The 17,851-nt window shown below is 38.8% G+C and overlaps 1 protein-coding gene across 2 annotated transcripts in view; it reads right to left on the bottom strand.

Moving 5' to 3' along the window:
- The window catches only part of TRIM29 (tripartite motif containing 29), a 62,978-nt gene that overhangs the window by 29,909 nt on the left and 15,218 nt on the right, over positions 1 to 17,851 (bottom strand). For both annotated transcript variants that reach the window (XM_082273893.1, XM_082273892.1), the window contains exons 2-4: positions 5,627 to 5,722; positions 4,235 to 4,468; positions 43 to 229 (exon numbers count right to left, since the gene is read on the bottom strand). In XM_082273893.1, the coding sequence (XP_082130019.1) occupies positions 43 to 229; positions 4,235 to 4,468; positions 5,627 to 5,722 (517 nt within the window). The remainder of the gene's footprint in view (positions 1 to 42; positions 230 to 4,234; positions 4,469 to 5,626; positions 5,723 to 17,851) is intronic.

The following is a 17,851-nucleotide window of genomic DNA, read 5'->3' as shown; positions in this document are numbered from 1 at the left end:
TACATATTGTAAAACTGTTTGGCAACATAGAAAATTACTTACCATTCCTTTCAACAAGATTTTTACCACTCTCCATTTTGCAGTATTTCTCCACACTCTTCTTGCAGTGTCCCGACAGTTCTTCTCGTATTGCTCCCATAGCTTGAGTCAGCCTTTCTCCTTCCAGTGTCACTGTATAAGTAGGCAGTGGTGGTATTGGAGGAGCATTTCTTATTACTATTTGGAATTCCTGAAAATTATTAAGAGAGAATATAAAAGTTCATAAATATCCTTAGGAAGTGGTTTATATAATACTGCACAGATCTAATCTAATTAATAACACCTGATGACAGATCACTGTGCTTTAGTTCTCTTCCATTGAGGTGCACCCTTCCTTTGGGTTCCCATTATTTTTATATATGTCTTGTCTCTCCTCCGTACCATGTTATGGTTAGCTGGTATCCTTCTACCTTTTACCTTACACTTGCATCTTGCTATTATTTTGCCTTCAGCCTTTTGTCTTTTATCCTGTGTTGGGTCACCTTATTCTCTTGTTTTGCTTGAGCTTAGTCTCTGTAATGTGTTTGTTCTATTAAGTCTGATTACTTTACTACTTCCCCTCAGTATGCTACCTATTTAGTACAGTAAGTTTACAAGGTCACTACTTGACACTTTTGTAATTTGTGCGCTGCCTGGTATTTCATTTTTATCAAAAATTTAACCCAAGGGTTTCATCCTCGCAGTGACAGGAAACTCGGTTCCACTGGAGGTTCTGATGAAGACCAGGCCTCAGGTGCTCCCCAATGCAGCACAGCTTTCACCGTCTACTGGTATCACAGCTTCCTATTTTATTTTGCCCTGTCTTCTAGCTGTCTCCTCATTCCCTGTTTGTTGTGATGTCTTTAGCTGTTCTCTCAACTGTTAATCCTGCAGTGGTACTGAAAGAATAGTCCAGCTACTTACTTTTATGACTCATGCACCATTTTTTTCTTATTTTCTTCTAACAAAAGTTCCTGCTTTTAATTCAGTCAGTGTAAACTCAACAGCCCATTCAAGTGGCATTCCCGTTTAAAGGTCGACAAATGGTACCTCTGTTGAAGCATGCCCAGACAGTGCCTAATCTCCTACATAGGCCTGCCCAGGGGGTGTACAAGGTGTGCCTGGGCATGCCCTAATCACTACATGGGGTGCCGATTCCCCCTACTGCTCAGGCTTCCCCGTGTGTTGCTCCCGCCCCGCAGTGCTGCTGGCTTACCTCCTCTCCTCTCCACCCAGTTGCTGCAGGGATGTTTCCGGATTGAGAGTGGGCAAAGGGGCTAGTAAATATGTAATTTACCATTGCCTTCTTTTTATAAATGAACACACTCACTCACTGTGTTCATTTATAACAGAAGCATAGTAAATTATGTTTATTATGCTTCCGTCTGTGAATGAACTGGAAACCGCCCAGCACAGAGCACTTCCCATTCATTCACTGTCCAGAGCAGCTGAGGCTGCAGAGAAAGGCATGTTTGTTTGAGCTTTTGGGTGCACACCCTAATGCAATAGGCTGCACACACCTATGCTCTCCAAATATGGCCAGATGCTGCCTCTAGCCAAGTATGCATAGACACCTGCCTCATGTTTTCTAACACTGCCTGCTCTTTAGCGTGCCCAGTTTTGAGTGGCATACTACATAGGCCTGTTTAAAAGGCATTCGTAAGGGATATAGTGGGTTTGGATCTGTGTGCCTGTAGATGTAACTAACCGCCTCTGTTTTTTAGGAGATTTTTTTCTCTTGGGTAGTCTTGTGAGAACCTGACTATCACCTTTGACAATCTGCATTCTATTGGCCTTGATTACTGTTTAGTCTGTCACTATTGTCAGCTTTACAGCCCATAGGAACCACCCTATTGTTTTACTGTATTGAAGTCAGGCTGAATACATTTGCACACTGCATATACTTGATATCTTTTATCTCTCATGGGCAGCCTTTTGTTCATCCCTATTTCATTTCCAATAACAATCTTTCTGATGACGATTCAGTCACTATAACCTCTATTGCCCATCCAAGTGGCATTTCTGTCCAAATATAAATAAACTTTTTTTTTACCATTTTTTATATGCCAAATGCTGCAGCAATGGTTACACAAACCCTGTGCTGTCAGCACAAAGCAGAGTTTGACCTCAGCACTCACGCGCAAGCTCTCTTGTGGTCCCAACTAAGTGCTGGTCTGCTCACCATGATTCTCGCTCCCTGAGCAGAGCAGTTAATAGGGCGATCGTTCAAGGGGACATGTCGGAGAACAAGGCTGCTTTGACTATTTTTCTTAGTGCTACCAACATAGAGTCCGTATCCTTTGCTGCAGCAATAAGTCTATAAAAAAGATGCATAGCCAATACTGTGTATGCAGGCTGACTGCAATAAGCAATAATTGGGTTTGAAGGATTCATGTAGAATAGGTTTTGGGCACACTGTATAGGCATTTTAGAGAGGGTGTAAAGGCAGGCAATCATTATATAAGAAAATAGAAAATCTTATTTACAAGAAATGCAGTAATCTTGGGTGAATTGAAATGATATTAAAGATTCTTATTTTTATAACAAACATGTTATACTTACCTCCTCTTCTTGGGTCCCCCACCGGCGCTCCTTGCCCCTCCCTCCTGCAAGCAGGTTGTTAAGGGGGCACCCAAGAAAAGAAGGCTTGCTCTCAAGATTTTGCTCTGTGTGTCCATTCACACACCGAGCGGTTCAGCCCTGCCCCCATTTTATCCTCATTGGCTCACTGGCTGTGATTGACAGTAGCGAAAACCAAAGCCTACTGCTGCTCTACCAGCCAATGAGGAGGGAGAGACCCAGGGAGCCGAGGTTCTCGTGCACATTGCTGGATTGAGATCAGGCTCAGGTAAGTTTTAGGGGAACTGGGGTTGCTGCTGCACACAAAAGGTAAAAAACCTTAAGCCTATACAACCACTTTAATCAACATGTTTTAATATGTCCAACGCTTGTATAAAATTGGCAAAAAAAAAAATCAGTATTTAAACCTTTTTAAAAAAAAAACCTCACCGTTAGCAAATTCAACTTAGGTAATACTCGATCCCCCTCCCTTTTTTATTATTTTTTAAATCTTTAGCAGTTTGAAGATCAGTGCATCATGCACAGATCTGTGCCTGTTCCTGGCTTGTGCATCCCCACCTATGCCGCCATTGCATGTCTCTAAGCAGTGAAATGGCAGCTTATCCTATGGAATGCTTTTCATCCGAATGGGTGAATGAAGCTGCCGAAGGTGAATATGTAGGCATGCTATACCTACATTGCCTGTACTCACTGTTCATACATAGACCTAAATGTGGGTGAGTGGAAACTACAGGATCAGCAGCTTCAAAATGTAAGAACAGCAATCCTTCCTTTAATGAAAAAGCAAGACACCTAATAGAGACAATATGGGGGATCAGTTACCATTTCATGTTTTTGTATTTAGATATGTTTAAACTTGATATCATATCACGAGGACAGGGGGATATCAATTGCAAATGCTAGAAGGAAAATGTTACCACCTGTTTTAGAAGGAATTCTTAATTGTAAGAGTGGTTGGGATGTGGGATAGTGTACCACATGGCAAAACAATGCTCTAATTTAGAAAAGTAATATATGCATTTCTTGCAACAAATATCATACACGTTTGAATCACTAAAAGCTAAACCAGGAAATTCATCTGACTTGCCCTTGGAAGGAAGAGAGGGTGCCAGAAAGAAATTCATTTTGTTTCTGTTTGGCAACATATGTCCAAAGGCTTTTGTTTTGCTTTCTTTTAGAACAAAGCTAAAGGAGTGGCGCAAGGTTGAATGTGATAGGCACAAGTCCTTTTTACTATATTAAAATATATTAAAGCAATTCTTTGCCATTGTTTACAGGAATAGCTGCCAAATATGAACTACTCAGCTGATAAACATCCCACTGACACATAATCAGTCACCAGTCATATTGAATGCCACCATGTTGCCTATGTCCAACACAGAGAAAGTGAGACTAGGCTGTATCAAAGCCCGCACATTATAGATCCCTTTGCTCTTCCTGTGATAGCCCTATATCCCTACGTTCAGCAATGAGAAGGATGTTTTAGAGTAGCAGATGATAGCTAGGCTGCTGACTTTTAATAAAAGTCAAAATATGTATATCATTAACTGCAATGGCAATGAAGGGACTACTATGTTCCATGCTCGGGAAAAGGTTTACTTTAACTATGTATGTAACATTGCAACAATTAACTTACCTGTAAGAAGAGCACCGCATCAGTAGTATGTAACAGTTTATCTCCATCATGTTGCTTGTCTTGAAGTTGCTCTTTTTTCACTTTCAAGTCATTTATAATTTGCTCAATGAGGTCAACAGCTGTACGTTCTTTCTGCTCTAAATTGACTTTCACTTCCTCCTGTTGTTTCTGCAATTCTTTTATAAGATCCTTAAAGCTGTGGTCCACAGCCGATTTTTGATTGGCTGTAAAATTCTAAATAAAAAAATGTTTTACAGTTAGCCTGGATCCATTATTACATGGGATAATCAGGTAAACCAAAGTATTGTTTTATTTTTTTCGTCAGATGTTTTTCTGATTCCCACAGTGCCATGAATTCTTTATGGAACTCCCAAGCACTGGAAACCGCAGCCCGGTTTCCTGTGCTGGGAACTGCATTGCACAATCTCTTTCCCCAGTGCCTATGTTTTTAGAAATGGTGCAGTGACCTTTAGACTGGGTTCATACTTATGTGAATGGGATGCAGGGTTCCCCGCATCCAGTTCGCATGACAGGAGACTGTGACTGGCTCTCAATGGGGCTGGTTTACATATCTCCGGGGTGGCTGTGCAGCGCATTGCGCAAGGGTCCTGTGCGTCTTTGGCTCCATTTAAGGTCGGAATTTAGGCAAAAATTCAGGCCTGATTTGTCACTGAAGTGAAGAACAGGGACGCACCGGACCCCATCTGTGAGCCGCATCCAAATTCAGTGTGAACCCAGCCTTACCCTGAGTTTTCTGTAGGTATAGCAGTCCATTCAAATGAAAATGGGTCCGCTGGGAAACCAGCATAGTGTGAAACTTTGATTATTTATTATAGCAGCATAAAGTATAAAGGTAATGTCTAAGGCACAGTAACTAACAGCAACCATTCACTTTTTAGCTAAAACATAATTTATGATTTCTTTAATGGTGACATATTAATATGATTCTCTCAACAAATATTGCTGACTTGACAATCCATAGGAAAAAACTGTCATTCCTGAGTCTGTCTACTACAGCAGTAACAGAAAAACCGTACTAATACTAGGGTAAACTTGCAAATTATATGCCCTGAGACACTGGGGTTGATATACTAATGGTAAATAGGCTTTTTTGTCTGCATAGGGAATTTTTTATTAGCTTAGTGAAGTAGGTGACTTCTAGGACTCCTGACTTCCATCATCCAATCACGTGTAAGCAAAAACATTTTTTCATTTTACTTTTCCTTGCATGTGATTGGGTATTCCTTGCAAAGTGAATTTCCAGCACTTTCTAAGATAAATGAGAATTCCCTTGCAAAGTGAAATTAGATTTGCAAAGAGAGCTCTGCTCTTAGTAAACCAACCCAAAAGATTTGCTTTATCTAGTAATAATAAAGAATATGAGTTGCTTACCCTAATGCGATCTTTCTCCTTTTGCCATCTCTCCACTTCATCATCCACATCAAGCAGCTGGAGGTGGAGCTGCTCCTGTATCTCGGATAGTTCTGTCTTTAATAAAGAAAACAAAGGAGATATTAGCTTTTAACTCAGCATGATAAACCCAATCTACTGTGTGTATAACTTGTCTCTGCACTTAAAGTAATTTGTTATTTATTTGATGGCATCAGCAAATTCTAATTCAGTGAAACAAAAAACTAAATAAGTTCTAGGTATTATGTAAGTATTATGATGTAGTTATTATGTATCCATTGCTGTGGTAATGCAATGGATTTAGATGATAAATTAGCAAAAAAGTGCCCCTAGCAGCCCCTGCTGTCTTTGCAATTTTGTTCTCATGCTGGTTTTGCTCCCACATTTCCAGAGTCAGCCAAAGAAGAAAAAATTGTGTACTTTTACTGGCTGCCTTCTTGTGCCCAGCTGCCCTAAGCATTCAAATAATAAATAGGACCTTGCTTAAAGGAAATTTTCATTTTTAGTGAAGTTGTCCTTTAAATGCCCCCCTCCTCACCTTCCTGAGTGGCAGCCACCTACCTAAATATTATCTTTCATCATTACTCCCAAGATCTTCAATGTGTGGCCTTGCTCACCACCTACTGAGCATGGGCACCACTTGCTCTGCTCATTCCTCTGGGCAGCCCCCAACCATCCAGAGGAGTACAGATCCAGCAGTAGATATGATTGGGGCAAGTGGTGCTCATGTGCAATAGGATATGGCTGGGACTTTTTTTCTACAATGCCTTTGCGGCACCAGACAGAGCAACAGTGTGAAGAGCTTGAGTGTGGGGCCAAAGGTATTTAGGTGGGTGATTGTCACTCAGGAGGGTGGAGATGTGAATACAACTTCACTACAAGTAAAACTTTACTTTAATGGAGGTTGGAATTATATGTAATGTGGGGAGAGCTGAGGTTTTATTATGTGCTATATCCATCTATAGATATTTCTCGGTTAAGAACACATATTGATGGATAGTTATGTGATTGTATGGGATATGCACATACTGTAAATACACGTGCATGCATGGGGCATAAATGAAACCTGCAGAGAAAGAAATATGGCAGCAACCACTGCTGAATTGATTTCAAAGGTGCAAGTCATTGACCTGGAACAATCATGCAGCCAGTAATGGCTGAAAAGTCTGATTTCTTAGCCTGCATAATTTTTCTAGGTCAGAGGATGGCAGCCTGTAGCTTGCACCTTTTAAAATGTAACAATGTCCTTTTTTATATTTCTGCCCCTAAAAGTCCCTTAATAAGAATGTTATGTATTCCACCGCAAGGTTTTGCAACATCTGTAACATGAAAACAATACTTTTAATTAGAAATTCTGTATAGTTTATTAACAAGTAAAGGTCTCAAAACTAAGCCTTAGGGAATGCCACTTGCAACTTTAGACCATGCAGAGTATGAATCAGTGATCACTTTTTTGATGCAGTTTTTAAGCCAGTTTTAGTTCATTTGCATAATTAATTTTCTTTAGGCAGACCCTAATTTACACATACATATATTTTCAAACAACTCTAAGAAGTATGCAAAAACTTGGACAGAGGAGAAAATGTAACATTTTTAGACTTTACTAGTGTTTGACACCAACACAAATGCTTGCTAACTAACAAAATACAAATATGTTCTGACCACAGTCACTCCATCCGCCTGCATACTTTCTAGATTTATTTTAGTAGATATTTCTTTTAAAAATGAAATCTGCTTCTCTATTATATCATATATTTGTTTGTATAATTACTTATCAACCCCCAGTTAAAGCCCAAAAATAAAGATACGGTAAGTGTTTGTTGGTGAAGACATTGATGTTTTTTGAACATAGCTACTACATTGCTTTTACACCAATCAATTGGTAACTATCCAACCATTAAAGATTACTGCATGTTCAAAATAATTAGAAACAATGGCTTAGAAATAACCAAGCTTATCTAATTGAGAATTCATGGGTGTAAGCCATCTGCCCCAGGTGCTGTATTCACATTTATTTTGTCTAATTAATTCTGAACACTATCAAAGTCAAGTTAATGTAGAACATATGAAACTGTGAAATATTGTCCTCATCCTTTATTTTTTTACATCTGTCTTTAATAAATCTCACTGTGGCTTTCACTTTATTTTATATGTTATGGTTCCTCATTACTCAGATAACATGCCTAAGATAAAGATAAACTTACAGGTCAATGGTTTGTTGGTGAAGACCTTGATCTCTTTTTTTTTTTTTTTTTTTTTAGATAATAGCTATAGCATTCATTTTACAATATTCATTAGTACCTAGCCAACCATCAAAGATTATGTTAAAATAATTAGAAACAATGGCTTAACAATAACTGAGCTTATTATATTGAGTACTTGTGGGCACAATAAATATCAATGACTGTATATTTTCAAACTTTTAAATTAGCTACAATCCCTTTAACTTGAGTCCCAGGTGTCATTGAAATGGTAAAAAAGATCTCCTAAACTAAAACACAAATGTCCGCTTTTAGCTGTACCATTCTGGTATACAGGCATACTCCGCTTTTAAGTATGCAATGGGACCAGAGCATGTATGTAAATCAAAAATGTACTTAAAGTAAAGCCATACCTTTTTTCACTTCTCAATGCATGTAAATACACTAGCTCTATGGGAAATCTTGGTCAACTTGACATGGCACTGCTCCCAGTTTTTAACATTTACCATTGGCGTCCATGGGAAATCTTGGTCAAATTGACATGGCACTGCTGCCGAACCATAAGTGACAGGGACACCAAATTTGGGGAGCACGTTAAGGAGACCCAGGACTATGACATGGAAGATTATCTAGGCAAGCTGGCCAACCTAGAAATGTTGTAATCCTGGGTCTCCTCTCGGTGCTCCCTAAGTTTGGTGTCCTTGTCACTTAAGGTTCGGGAGCAGTGCCATGTCAAGCTGACCAAGATTTCATATAGACGCCAATGTTAAAAACCAGGAGTAGTGCCATGTCAAGTTGACCAAGATTTCCCATAGATGCCAATGTGTCCGTACTTACGAGTGTACGTAAAGTGAGGGTACGTAAAGTGAGGTATGCCTGTATATAGTTACATAGTTAGTCAGGTTGAAAAAAGACACCAGTCCATCTTGTTCAACCAATAAAAAAAGCACACAAATAGAAAATCTCCATATACACTATTCTATACCGACAGTTGATCCAGAGAAAGATAAATAACCCCAATAAAATATTATCCAATTCGTGCATATGATCCAATTCATGTGATACATACTAGCACATTATGCCATTGTCTTGCAGGTTTTTTTTTTTTTGGGTTTTTTTTTGGGTATACAACTGCTTTAACCACTTGCCGACCGCCGCACGCCGATCTACGTCGGCGGTCAGCCCCTCACAGGCAAAGTGACGTAGGGCTACGTCACTAGCTTGTGAGGGTCTAGGGAGCGAGCGCGCGCCGCCGGAGGCGCGCTCCCGCTCCCGCGTGGTCACGGACCCCCCCGCGCGTGTGACCGGCGGACCCGATGTCCGCCGGCCACTCTGCGATCGGCGGGGGAGAGGGAGAAAGTCAGGCAGCTTGTGTAAACAAGCTGCCTGTCATTCTCCCGTCTGTATGAGAGCTGATCATATGGATCTACTATGTAGATCCGTTGATCACTCTGCATACAGCTGAAGCCACAGCCAATCACAGTAAGAATCACGCCCCTAGGGACACACACAGCCCCTCCCTCTCAAATAAAGTTAACCCCTTCACTACCAGTGTATTTTTACAGTAACAGTGCATATATATAGCACTGATTACTGTAGAAATGTCACTGGTAACCCCAAAAGTGTCAAAAATGTCAGTCAAGGGTCCGATCTGTCCGCCGCAATGTCACAGTACCGCAAAAAAAATCGCAGATCGCCGCCATTACGCGTTAAAAAAAAAAACAACAAAAATTACAAAAATCTTTCCCTTAGTCAGTAAACGCAATAACTTTTGCGCAAACCAATCAAAATACGCTTTTTGCGATTTTTTTCACCAAACATAGGTAGCATAAAACAAATTGGCCGAAAATGTTAAAAAATTTTGATTTTTACATTTTTTTGGGGGGGAATTTCATATAAAAAAAAGGGAAAAATATTGCTATTTTTGCAAAATTGACGCTCTTTTTTTGTTTATAGCGTGTGATCAAAAAATCGCACAGGTGATCAAATACCGCCAAAAGAAAGCTCTGTTTGTGGGAAAAAAAGGACGCCAAATTAGTTTAGGTACAGCGTCGCACGACCGCGCAATTGTCCGTTAAAGTCACGCAGTGCCGAATCGCAAAATACCCCCTGGTCGTTTAGCAGCCAAATCCTCCGGGGCTTAAGTGGTTAAGTCTATGATCTACCAGAACATGCAGATCCATCTCAACCGTTGACTCTCATTCTACATATTTCAAAGTTTTTCATGTTTCATACTATGCAAAGAGTACAAGTTACTGTCTATCAAGTCTGTCCTTAGCATTCCAGCACTCCTAATTATTGTCATATATTAGCCTTGAAGTATCGATCTGCACGTTTAATTGGTCTGAAGTACATGACAAGGATAAGTGTTTTTCCTGCCAAGTGCAAATCCAGTGAAGGATTTATCTAATGTTAGTTATTACTTCTTAATAGCAATGCTGATTGAAACTGTAAAATAATGCATATAAAGCCACTAATAACACTACTGTCATGACAGTAAGTGGAGCACAGGCTATTGTAGCAATTTGTTCTTTGTTTCTGCAAGAACAAGCTTCAAAAGGGTCCAGATTGTAGAATGATTTATTTTAAGTTCTCCTTATGTGTCTTACACCAAGCATAACTTTGCATAAACAAGCCATTTATTGAATTCATCCTTGAAAAAAAATCAATGGAAACCTTTCTTTGTGGTGTCATCAGAGCAAATGATACAATTGACTTTTCTTGATAGATGCACAAAATATACAATGTACTAAACAAGAGCTAAAATATTCTGGACGGCAAATCTTTAATGGGGTTTAAGTCCACTGGTAAGAACATGTAAAATGTGATGATTTTGAAAACATAATCTGATGTTTCATTTTTTTGGCGGAAAAAGTTACACATTGGAAATACAGAGTTTACAGTGATATAGCAAAGTCTCCTTGTGTTATTTTTGCAACTAATGCATTCATCTTAACAAATATTTTAAAAGGACCAGTTCACTGAAACTAGGAACATACAGACAGATTAACCACTTGACCTCCGGAAGATTTACCCCCCTTCACGGCGAGGCCACTTTTTATGATACGGCACTACGGTACTTTAACTGACAATTTATGTTATTGTTACTTTTGGTGATATTTGATCAGCTCTTTGTTTTTAACTGTTTTGTGCTATAAAACAAAAATTAGATTTTTTTCAATTTTGGAAAAAAAAATGTTTACATTTTGCTATGCAATGTATTTAATAAAAAAAATAAAAAAAATCTAATTTCTTCATAAATTTAGGCCAATATATATTCTGCTACATGTTTTTGGAAAAGAAAATGAAACCCTAATAAGCATATATTGATTGGCATCTACAAACTATGGGATATATTTATGGAATTTTTTTTATACTAGTAATGGCTGCAATCAGCAGGACTGCGATATTTTGGTGGACAATCGGACACTAACTGATACTTTGTGAGAACCAGTAAAAGAGATAACTAGAAAGAGAAGCAGCCAGTATTGGGATTATGTATTATTATAAAACTGTAGTCTTATTTTATTAGAATTCCAAAACCTTAGCTGTGAGAGATTTATATTTTTCCCTTATTTATTTCATTTTTCTGAGATGATTTTTGGGGTTAATAGTCAGTGGTGAGAAGATTTCTGAGGTCTTACATCTGCTGCTCCATCAATTGCCTTAATACATTCCGATAACATACACTGTGGTTCAGCTACCATAATTATATCAAGCATTTACTCACTTAGTTGTTAACACTCTGCTTAAAGTGTATCTAAAGCTGAAACTTTTTTTAGTTTCTGAATATAGTAGTGAGGAGTTTGAAATGAATAATTGGGTTTATTTGCTGTCTATGGGATTACCTCAATTTATTTGTCCTGGTGATCATTATCACCACTGAAAGTGATTTAAAATCTACATTTTAGACGTCCAACGGGACCACTTGTTCTGTTGCCAACCTTCCAAGGCTCAGTTCACATCTTAGCAGTTTGAAGTGCTTTTCTAGAAGCACATTAACACTCAACATGAGGATTCCCACTGTATCCTAAGTTCCCATATACACTTGAGTACCATGTTGCTTGAAACTTGTCAATTAAAGAAATAAAGAGTTTTTTTTTTGGGGCAGGGTTACGTGTTTTTGGCCTCTAGACTTCAATAGGAGCCCCTGAATAACATGAGATCTCTTGCCTCTCCTTCTCCTAATAACTTGCTTTCCATTTTCCATTGTCCATTGTCTAAAACAAAAATGCTGAAGCCTAAAATGCCCAAAAAAAATTGTGTACAAACATGCATTAAAAAAAACCTCTCCAAATAACTTGAAGAATCTCAAGCTCAACTGTGAATGTAGGGGGAGGGGATTGAACTTACTTTGGATAGATATCCTCTTCCTTATTGTGTCTAGTGGAAGGGAAATCTATTGAATGGGACACAGGTGGCAAAAGGTCCCAACTCTTGCCAAAATAAACAACATAAAATAGTTTGGGTTTTAGATACTGTACTTCAGGTCCGCCCTATAGCAGTTTTACTACTTCAGGTCCATAAGGCCGTTTTACTGCTACAGAGCGGCACCTGTGTAGGTTCTTCCGGGTAGGGGTCGCACATGCGTACCGGTGGCAGCTCGCTTCCACTGTGATCTCACACAGTGGGAGCCCTGCAGCGGATACTGCTGACTCAATGTCCGCCGACACCCGCCAATGATTGAGCAAACGCAGAAAGGCGGTCTGCCTATATAAATAAGGCAGATAGTTCTGACAGGAAGGAAGGCATGGATCCTGTGTCTCTGCAAAGCAGGGACTAGGATCCATGTCTTCCCTTAGTAAAAGCACCTCCCACAGTTTAGTAAAACACAGTGTCGTTTGTACAGTCAAAGTGCATATTTTTTTAGCACTAATCACTGTATTCGTTTCACTGGTTCCTAAAAGGTGTCAAATAAGTCAGTTCGAGTCAGAAAGTCCGCCTCAATATCGCAGTCTCACTATAAGTTGCTGATCGCCACCATTACTAGTAAAAATAAATAAATAAACAAATAAAAATAAACAAAAATGTCCCAAAGTTTGTAGATGCTATAATGTTTGCGCAAATCAATTAATATATGCTTATTGGGAATTATTTTTACCAAAATTATGTAGCAGAAAACATATTGGCCTAAATTTATGAAGAAATTTGTTTTTTCTCAATTTTCTTTTTATTAAAAAAGCAGAAAGTAAAAAAATATTGTTTTTTTTTAAATTGTTTGTCTTTTTTGTTTATAGCGCAAAAAATACCACCGAAAGAAAGCTCTATTTGTGGGAAAAAAAGGACACAAATTGTGTTTGTGTCCTTTTGACCACTCAATTGTCAGTTAAAATAACGGTCATGAAGGGGGGTAAATCTTCTGGAGGTCAAGTAGATTTATCTACAAGCCTTGTGATAGGATACAGTTATGCACATTCAGGAAATAGCATGATATCAGGCAGCTGGTGGAACAGGAATTAGGCTTCAGGTGACCTGTCTAATCAAAACCCTGGGGCCAAGGGTCATCCTTTGCAATAGCCAGTTAGGCCCCTTTCACATGGGCTTTCCAACTAGGTTCGCCTGTCAGTTTTTCAGTCGGACCTGATCGGATGCTCCATGCACCCCTATGGAGCAGCGCATATCATCGGTGACATGTCCGCTGACACCCACTGCTATCTGATCCAATCCTGTCCGTGAAATCCAGACGGATGGAAACCCTATTTTCCATCTGTATGGGGGATCGGATAGGATGGGATCAGATAAAAACGGACAGGCGGTCCGTTTTCATCTGATCTCCCATAGAGGAGAGCGGGCATCTGACAGCTCTGTCTCTGCAAAGTAAGCGGAGATAGACCTATCATCCACCTGTTCAGCGGGGATAGGTGGATCGAAACTGAGTCCGCCGGTCGGAAAGCCCGTGTGAAAGGGGCCTTACGCTAAATGCAGGAAATATAAACATTTATTTGGTAATTCCACACAAATTATTATTCACGTTCTTTGAAAGCTGCTTCTCTGTAAACATGTTTGACAGAGGACTCAAGCGTTAGATTCTTTGACATGTTTGAAAGGGCTAATTAAAGGATCCAATACTTTCTTCATACTTTTCAAAATACCAGAAATGCACAAAATAACACAGTACTGAAAATATGTATGCAGTATAATTAATTCAAAACTCTTTCTTTTTAAACGTGCTTACTTAATGGCCCATTTCAGAGTGTATTCCTTGTATGTCATACTTTATACATTTTTACAATATTTTTCTTCAAAAATAAAAATAAAGATTGTATTTTTAAAGCAAGATATGATGGAACACAGAAACAATGTACAAATCTATGACAAATCTGTGACAAACTCTAAATGAATAGACCATGCAGGATACCAATAAAAAGCAAGTCAAAAAGCTTGTATACCTTTACTGCTAGTTAATGTTGTTTACATACCATATATGATTGACTTTTGTCTATATGAGCTGAGTTTGTCTTTGATCTGCCCAGATTGTTCACTCAAAACCTTTTTTTTTTTTTCTGTATTGTTTTCTTTTTATCAGCATGTCAACTTCCTTTGTAAACCCTATAACTCACACCAAGGCCTAGTTTACACTTGTGGTAGAGGGTGGTAAAAATGATCGGTTGAGCCATGTTTATACATTCCCCCCAACTGCTCCCCCTTAAGCTGCAGCAGAGGGGAGAGAACTCTTGCTGCAAACTCAATGCTTTGCATGACAGTGCATAAAAAATGATCCCCTCTGTCATTGTCAGTGGGCAGTACTGCCTGCCGAATTTGACTAATTCGAATGAATAGAAATGCCCCGTAACCACAAGCATTGCACATGTTTGCAGTGTGCTGGTACAGGAATTAAGGGGTTAAAACAGGTGGTGTGGCGATATAATGCCTTCTAACCTCCTGTCAAATTGCTTCTGAAGAGTGATCCAACACGTATATCTCTTCAGAGGGAGAATGAATTATAAACAAGTTCTAGTCTTCCTACAGTTGTCTTATCCTAGGTATGAGAGATTTCTCAAAGATTTTGCAGGCAAAAGGAGCTGAAAGATGACTGGAACAGGAAATGCAAAGTAAGGGATTAGGGGATTACTAGAACAGAAGCATGAAAGTACAGTATAGATTAGTAAGCTTCTTAGCACTGTCATTCAAAAAAGTCAAATGGAGATCTGTATTATGTCGGCAAGATGTCTGTTCATGGTGGTTATGTTAAATATTGAACCAAATTGGACATTTTATTTGAAAGTTTTACACAGTGCTGGAAAAATACCAAACACATCTGGAGGATGTGCAGGTCTTAATGCCTAACTGCATCTGTGCTAATATCAGAATTCATGAAATGTCCTGTTATCCACTACAGCTACAGTAGAATCCAAACACCACCTCACAGGTTCACTGGGAGTGTACTTTCTGAGATCAGTGCTTGTTACTTTTACCGTCTTCTTTACTAGATGTATCATCTATCGCAATAAAAAATCATGGGCACATATACGAAAAACTCACTGTCTATTACGTAATCCTCACCTATATAAATATGTTCATCCACTGTTGTCTAACAAGAGAGCCACAAAGGGTATCACTCCATTTTACAACCTGCTGGGAGATAAAATATCCTTTGGCAAGACTTTACTCTTAATGAAATGGGAAAAGGATATAGGTTGTTCCTTTAGCGAAATCCAATGGCTACTAGCTTTTAAAGTCAGCTTTGGGGGTGACTCGTTCCTCAAACCATTGGGAACTTGTCCACAAAATCAGCTGGTATATTACCCCAGCCTTGATCCACACATTTGACGTAGCTGTGCAGCCCCCGTGCTGGAGAAACTGTAGGGAAACAGGGAGCTTATATCACCTTTTATGGAAATGTAAAAAGGTATCTAATCTCTGCTTCGAGGTGTTCGATCTCCTCTCAGAAGTTACAGGAATATCTTTAGCCTCCTCTCCAGAACTTGCTCTATTGGGCATCGGCATGGATGGAAAACATCCCCCATGATCTTCAACCTATAACCATCCACATACTCCTAGCCACAAGATTATCCATTGTTCGCCACTGGAAAACTCCTGACTCTTTAACCAAAAATGAAGTAGTCACCTTGGTACATACCCATGGTTCTTATGAACACATTCTTGCCACATGTAAGGGTGGCTTACCATAAATAACCCAGAAATGGTCACACTGGGTTATTTTAATATGTTTTTCTTTCCCTTAGAATACTTATACCCTCTGTGTTCTGTTCTGTATAACTGTATTTTATTCCTTGATTCAAGGATCTATCACTTTGGATATGCTTACAGTATGACAACTTTATGTTGATGTGTTATCTCATTGTTTTACATACTGTAAAACTCCAATAAAATGTATTGAAATATAATTCATAGGCAGGCTTGCATCTGATTAGTGGCCTGGTGAAATGTTTTTGCACTGGTATTTTTTACATTAGGCTGTCTGTATGCCAGACACAGCTTTAGTGTGTTTGGGAACAGATGTTCCCACATTACTATATTACTGATAAAAAAAACATTGGAATGGACTGTAGTACTGAACAGGTAGACTAATCAACGGTATCTAGCCAGCCATTAAAGATTACTGTATATTAAAAAAAAAAAAAAAAAAAAAAAAAAAAGAAGCAATGGCTTAGAAATAACTAAACGTATTTTATTAAGGTTTCATGGATGCAAGAAATCTGCCCCAGGTGCTTTATTCATATTTCTTTTGTCTAATTAATACTGAACATTATCAAAGTTAAGGTGAAGTAGAACATATAACGAAGTGAACTACTGTCCGAGTAATATATATATATATATATATATATATATATATATATATATATATATATATATATATATATATATATATATATACATATATAAGCACCACTATATATAAGCACCACCATGTTGCTTTGTTTACACAAAGCTGTCTTCTCTCTCTCCATTATAATGAACTGTGTGGTCTTATTTTTTAGAGACCTTTATACTCAGATCTTCTATTGTTTTTGCTATTAATATAAGTAAAGCATTTTTTGGGGATCTATCCTGTTTAGCAACCTCCCTTGCATTCTGAATGTATGCACCTCTCAGTCCTACAGTATATACATTTCTTGCTTTATTCTTTGTAGCTCTCAAATGTTGAAAGCGTTCCTCCACATTTATATTTTTCCTTATTTTTAATTTATCTTAAAAAGTTAAAAAATCCACATGGAGTTTATAGTTATGCATCAACAACCTGCACAGCCCTTTTTTTTCCCTACATTCTCACTAATATCTATGGAATTGTAAAATATTCCAATAGTACATTTTAAAAATGTGCTCCCATATGTAATTCAACTCATTATTCCTCAGTGCCAATAAAATCTCCATTCATAAGATCTTTCATATATATTTGTACAATATTCCAAGCACACTGTACTATCACATTGTACAATATTCAGGAAAAATACCTTTGTTGTCCTTTCCCCTTACCATACATTAGCCTTCCATCTAGTAGGCTCACTTTTCCCACTTTATCATTATTTATCAATATTTTAATATTTATTATTAACTAGCAAAAGTGTGCACATTCCAGAATGGGAAAGGTGGATGAAAAAGCACAGAATTCTAAAAAGTGGGAAGTATATGCAGGAGTGGAATGTGGAGGGTGTGACAGTGGGTATTATGCGCAGGAGTGTAGTGCAGAGGGTATGACCAGGGGAATTAGGTGCAGGAGAGGAGTGTAAAGGCTATGACAGTGGGCAGTATGTGCAGGAGAGAAGTGCAGAGGGTATGACAAGGGGAATTATGTGCAGGAGAGGAGTGTGGAGGGTATGGCAGTGGGAAGTATGGTGGAGGGTATGATAGTTGGAAGTATTTGCTGAAGAGTAGTGTGGAGGGTATAACAGTGGGCCATATGTGCAGAAGAGTAGTACAGAGGGTATGACAAGGGACATTATGTGCAGAAGAGGAGTGTGGAGGGAGTGACAGTGCACAGTTTGTTCAGGAGAGTAGTGCAGAGGGTATCACAAGGGGCATCATGTGCAGGGGAGGAGTGTGG

The sequence above is a fragment of the Pelophylax lessonae genome, assembly GCF_965119305.1.
Source record: "Pelophylax lessonae genome assembly, chromosome: 12".
Lineage (NCBI taxonomy): Eukaryota > Metazoa > Chordata > Amphibia > Anura > Ranidae > Pelophylax > Pelophylax lessonae.
This window is presented reverse-complemented; position numbering and strand designations above follow the sequence as displayed.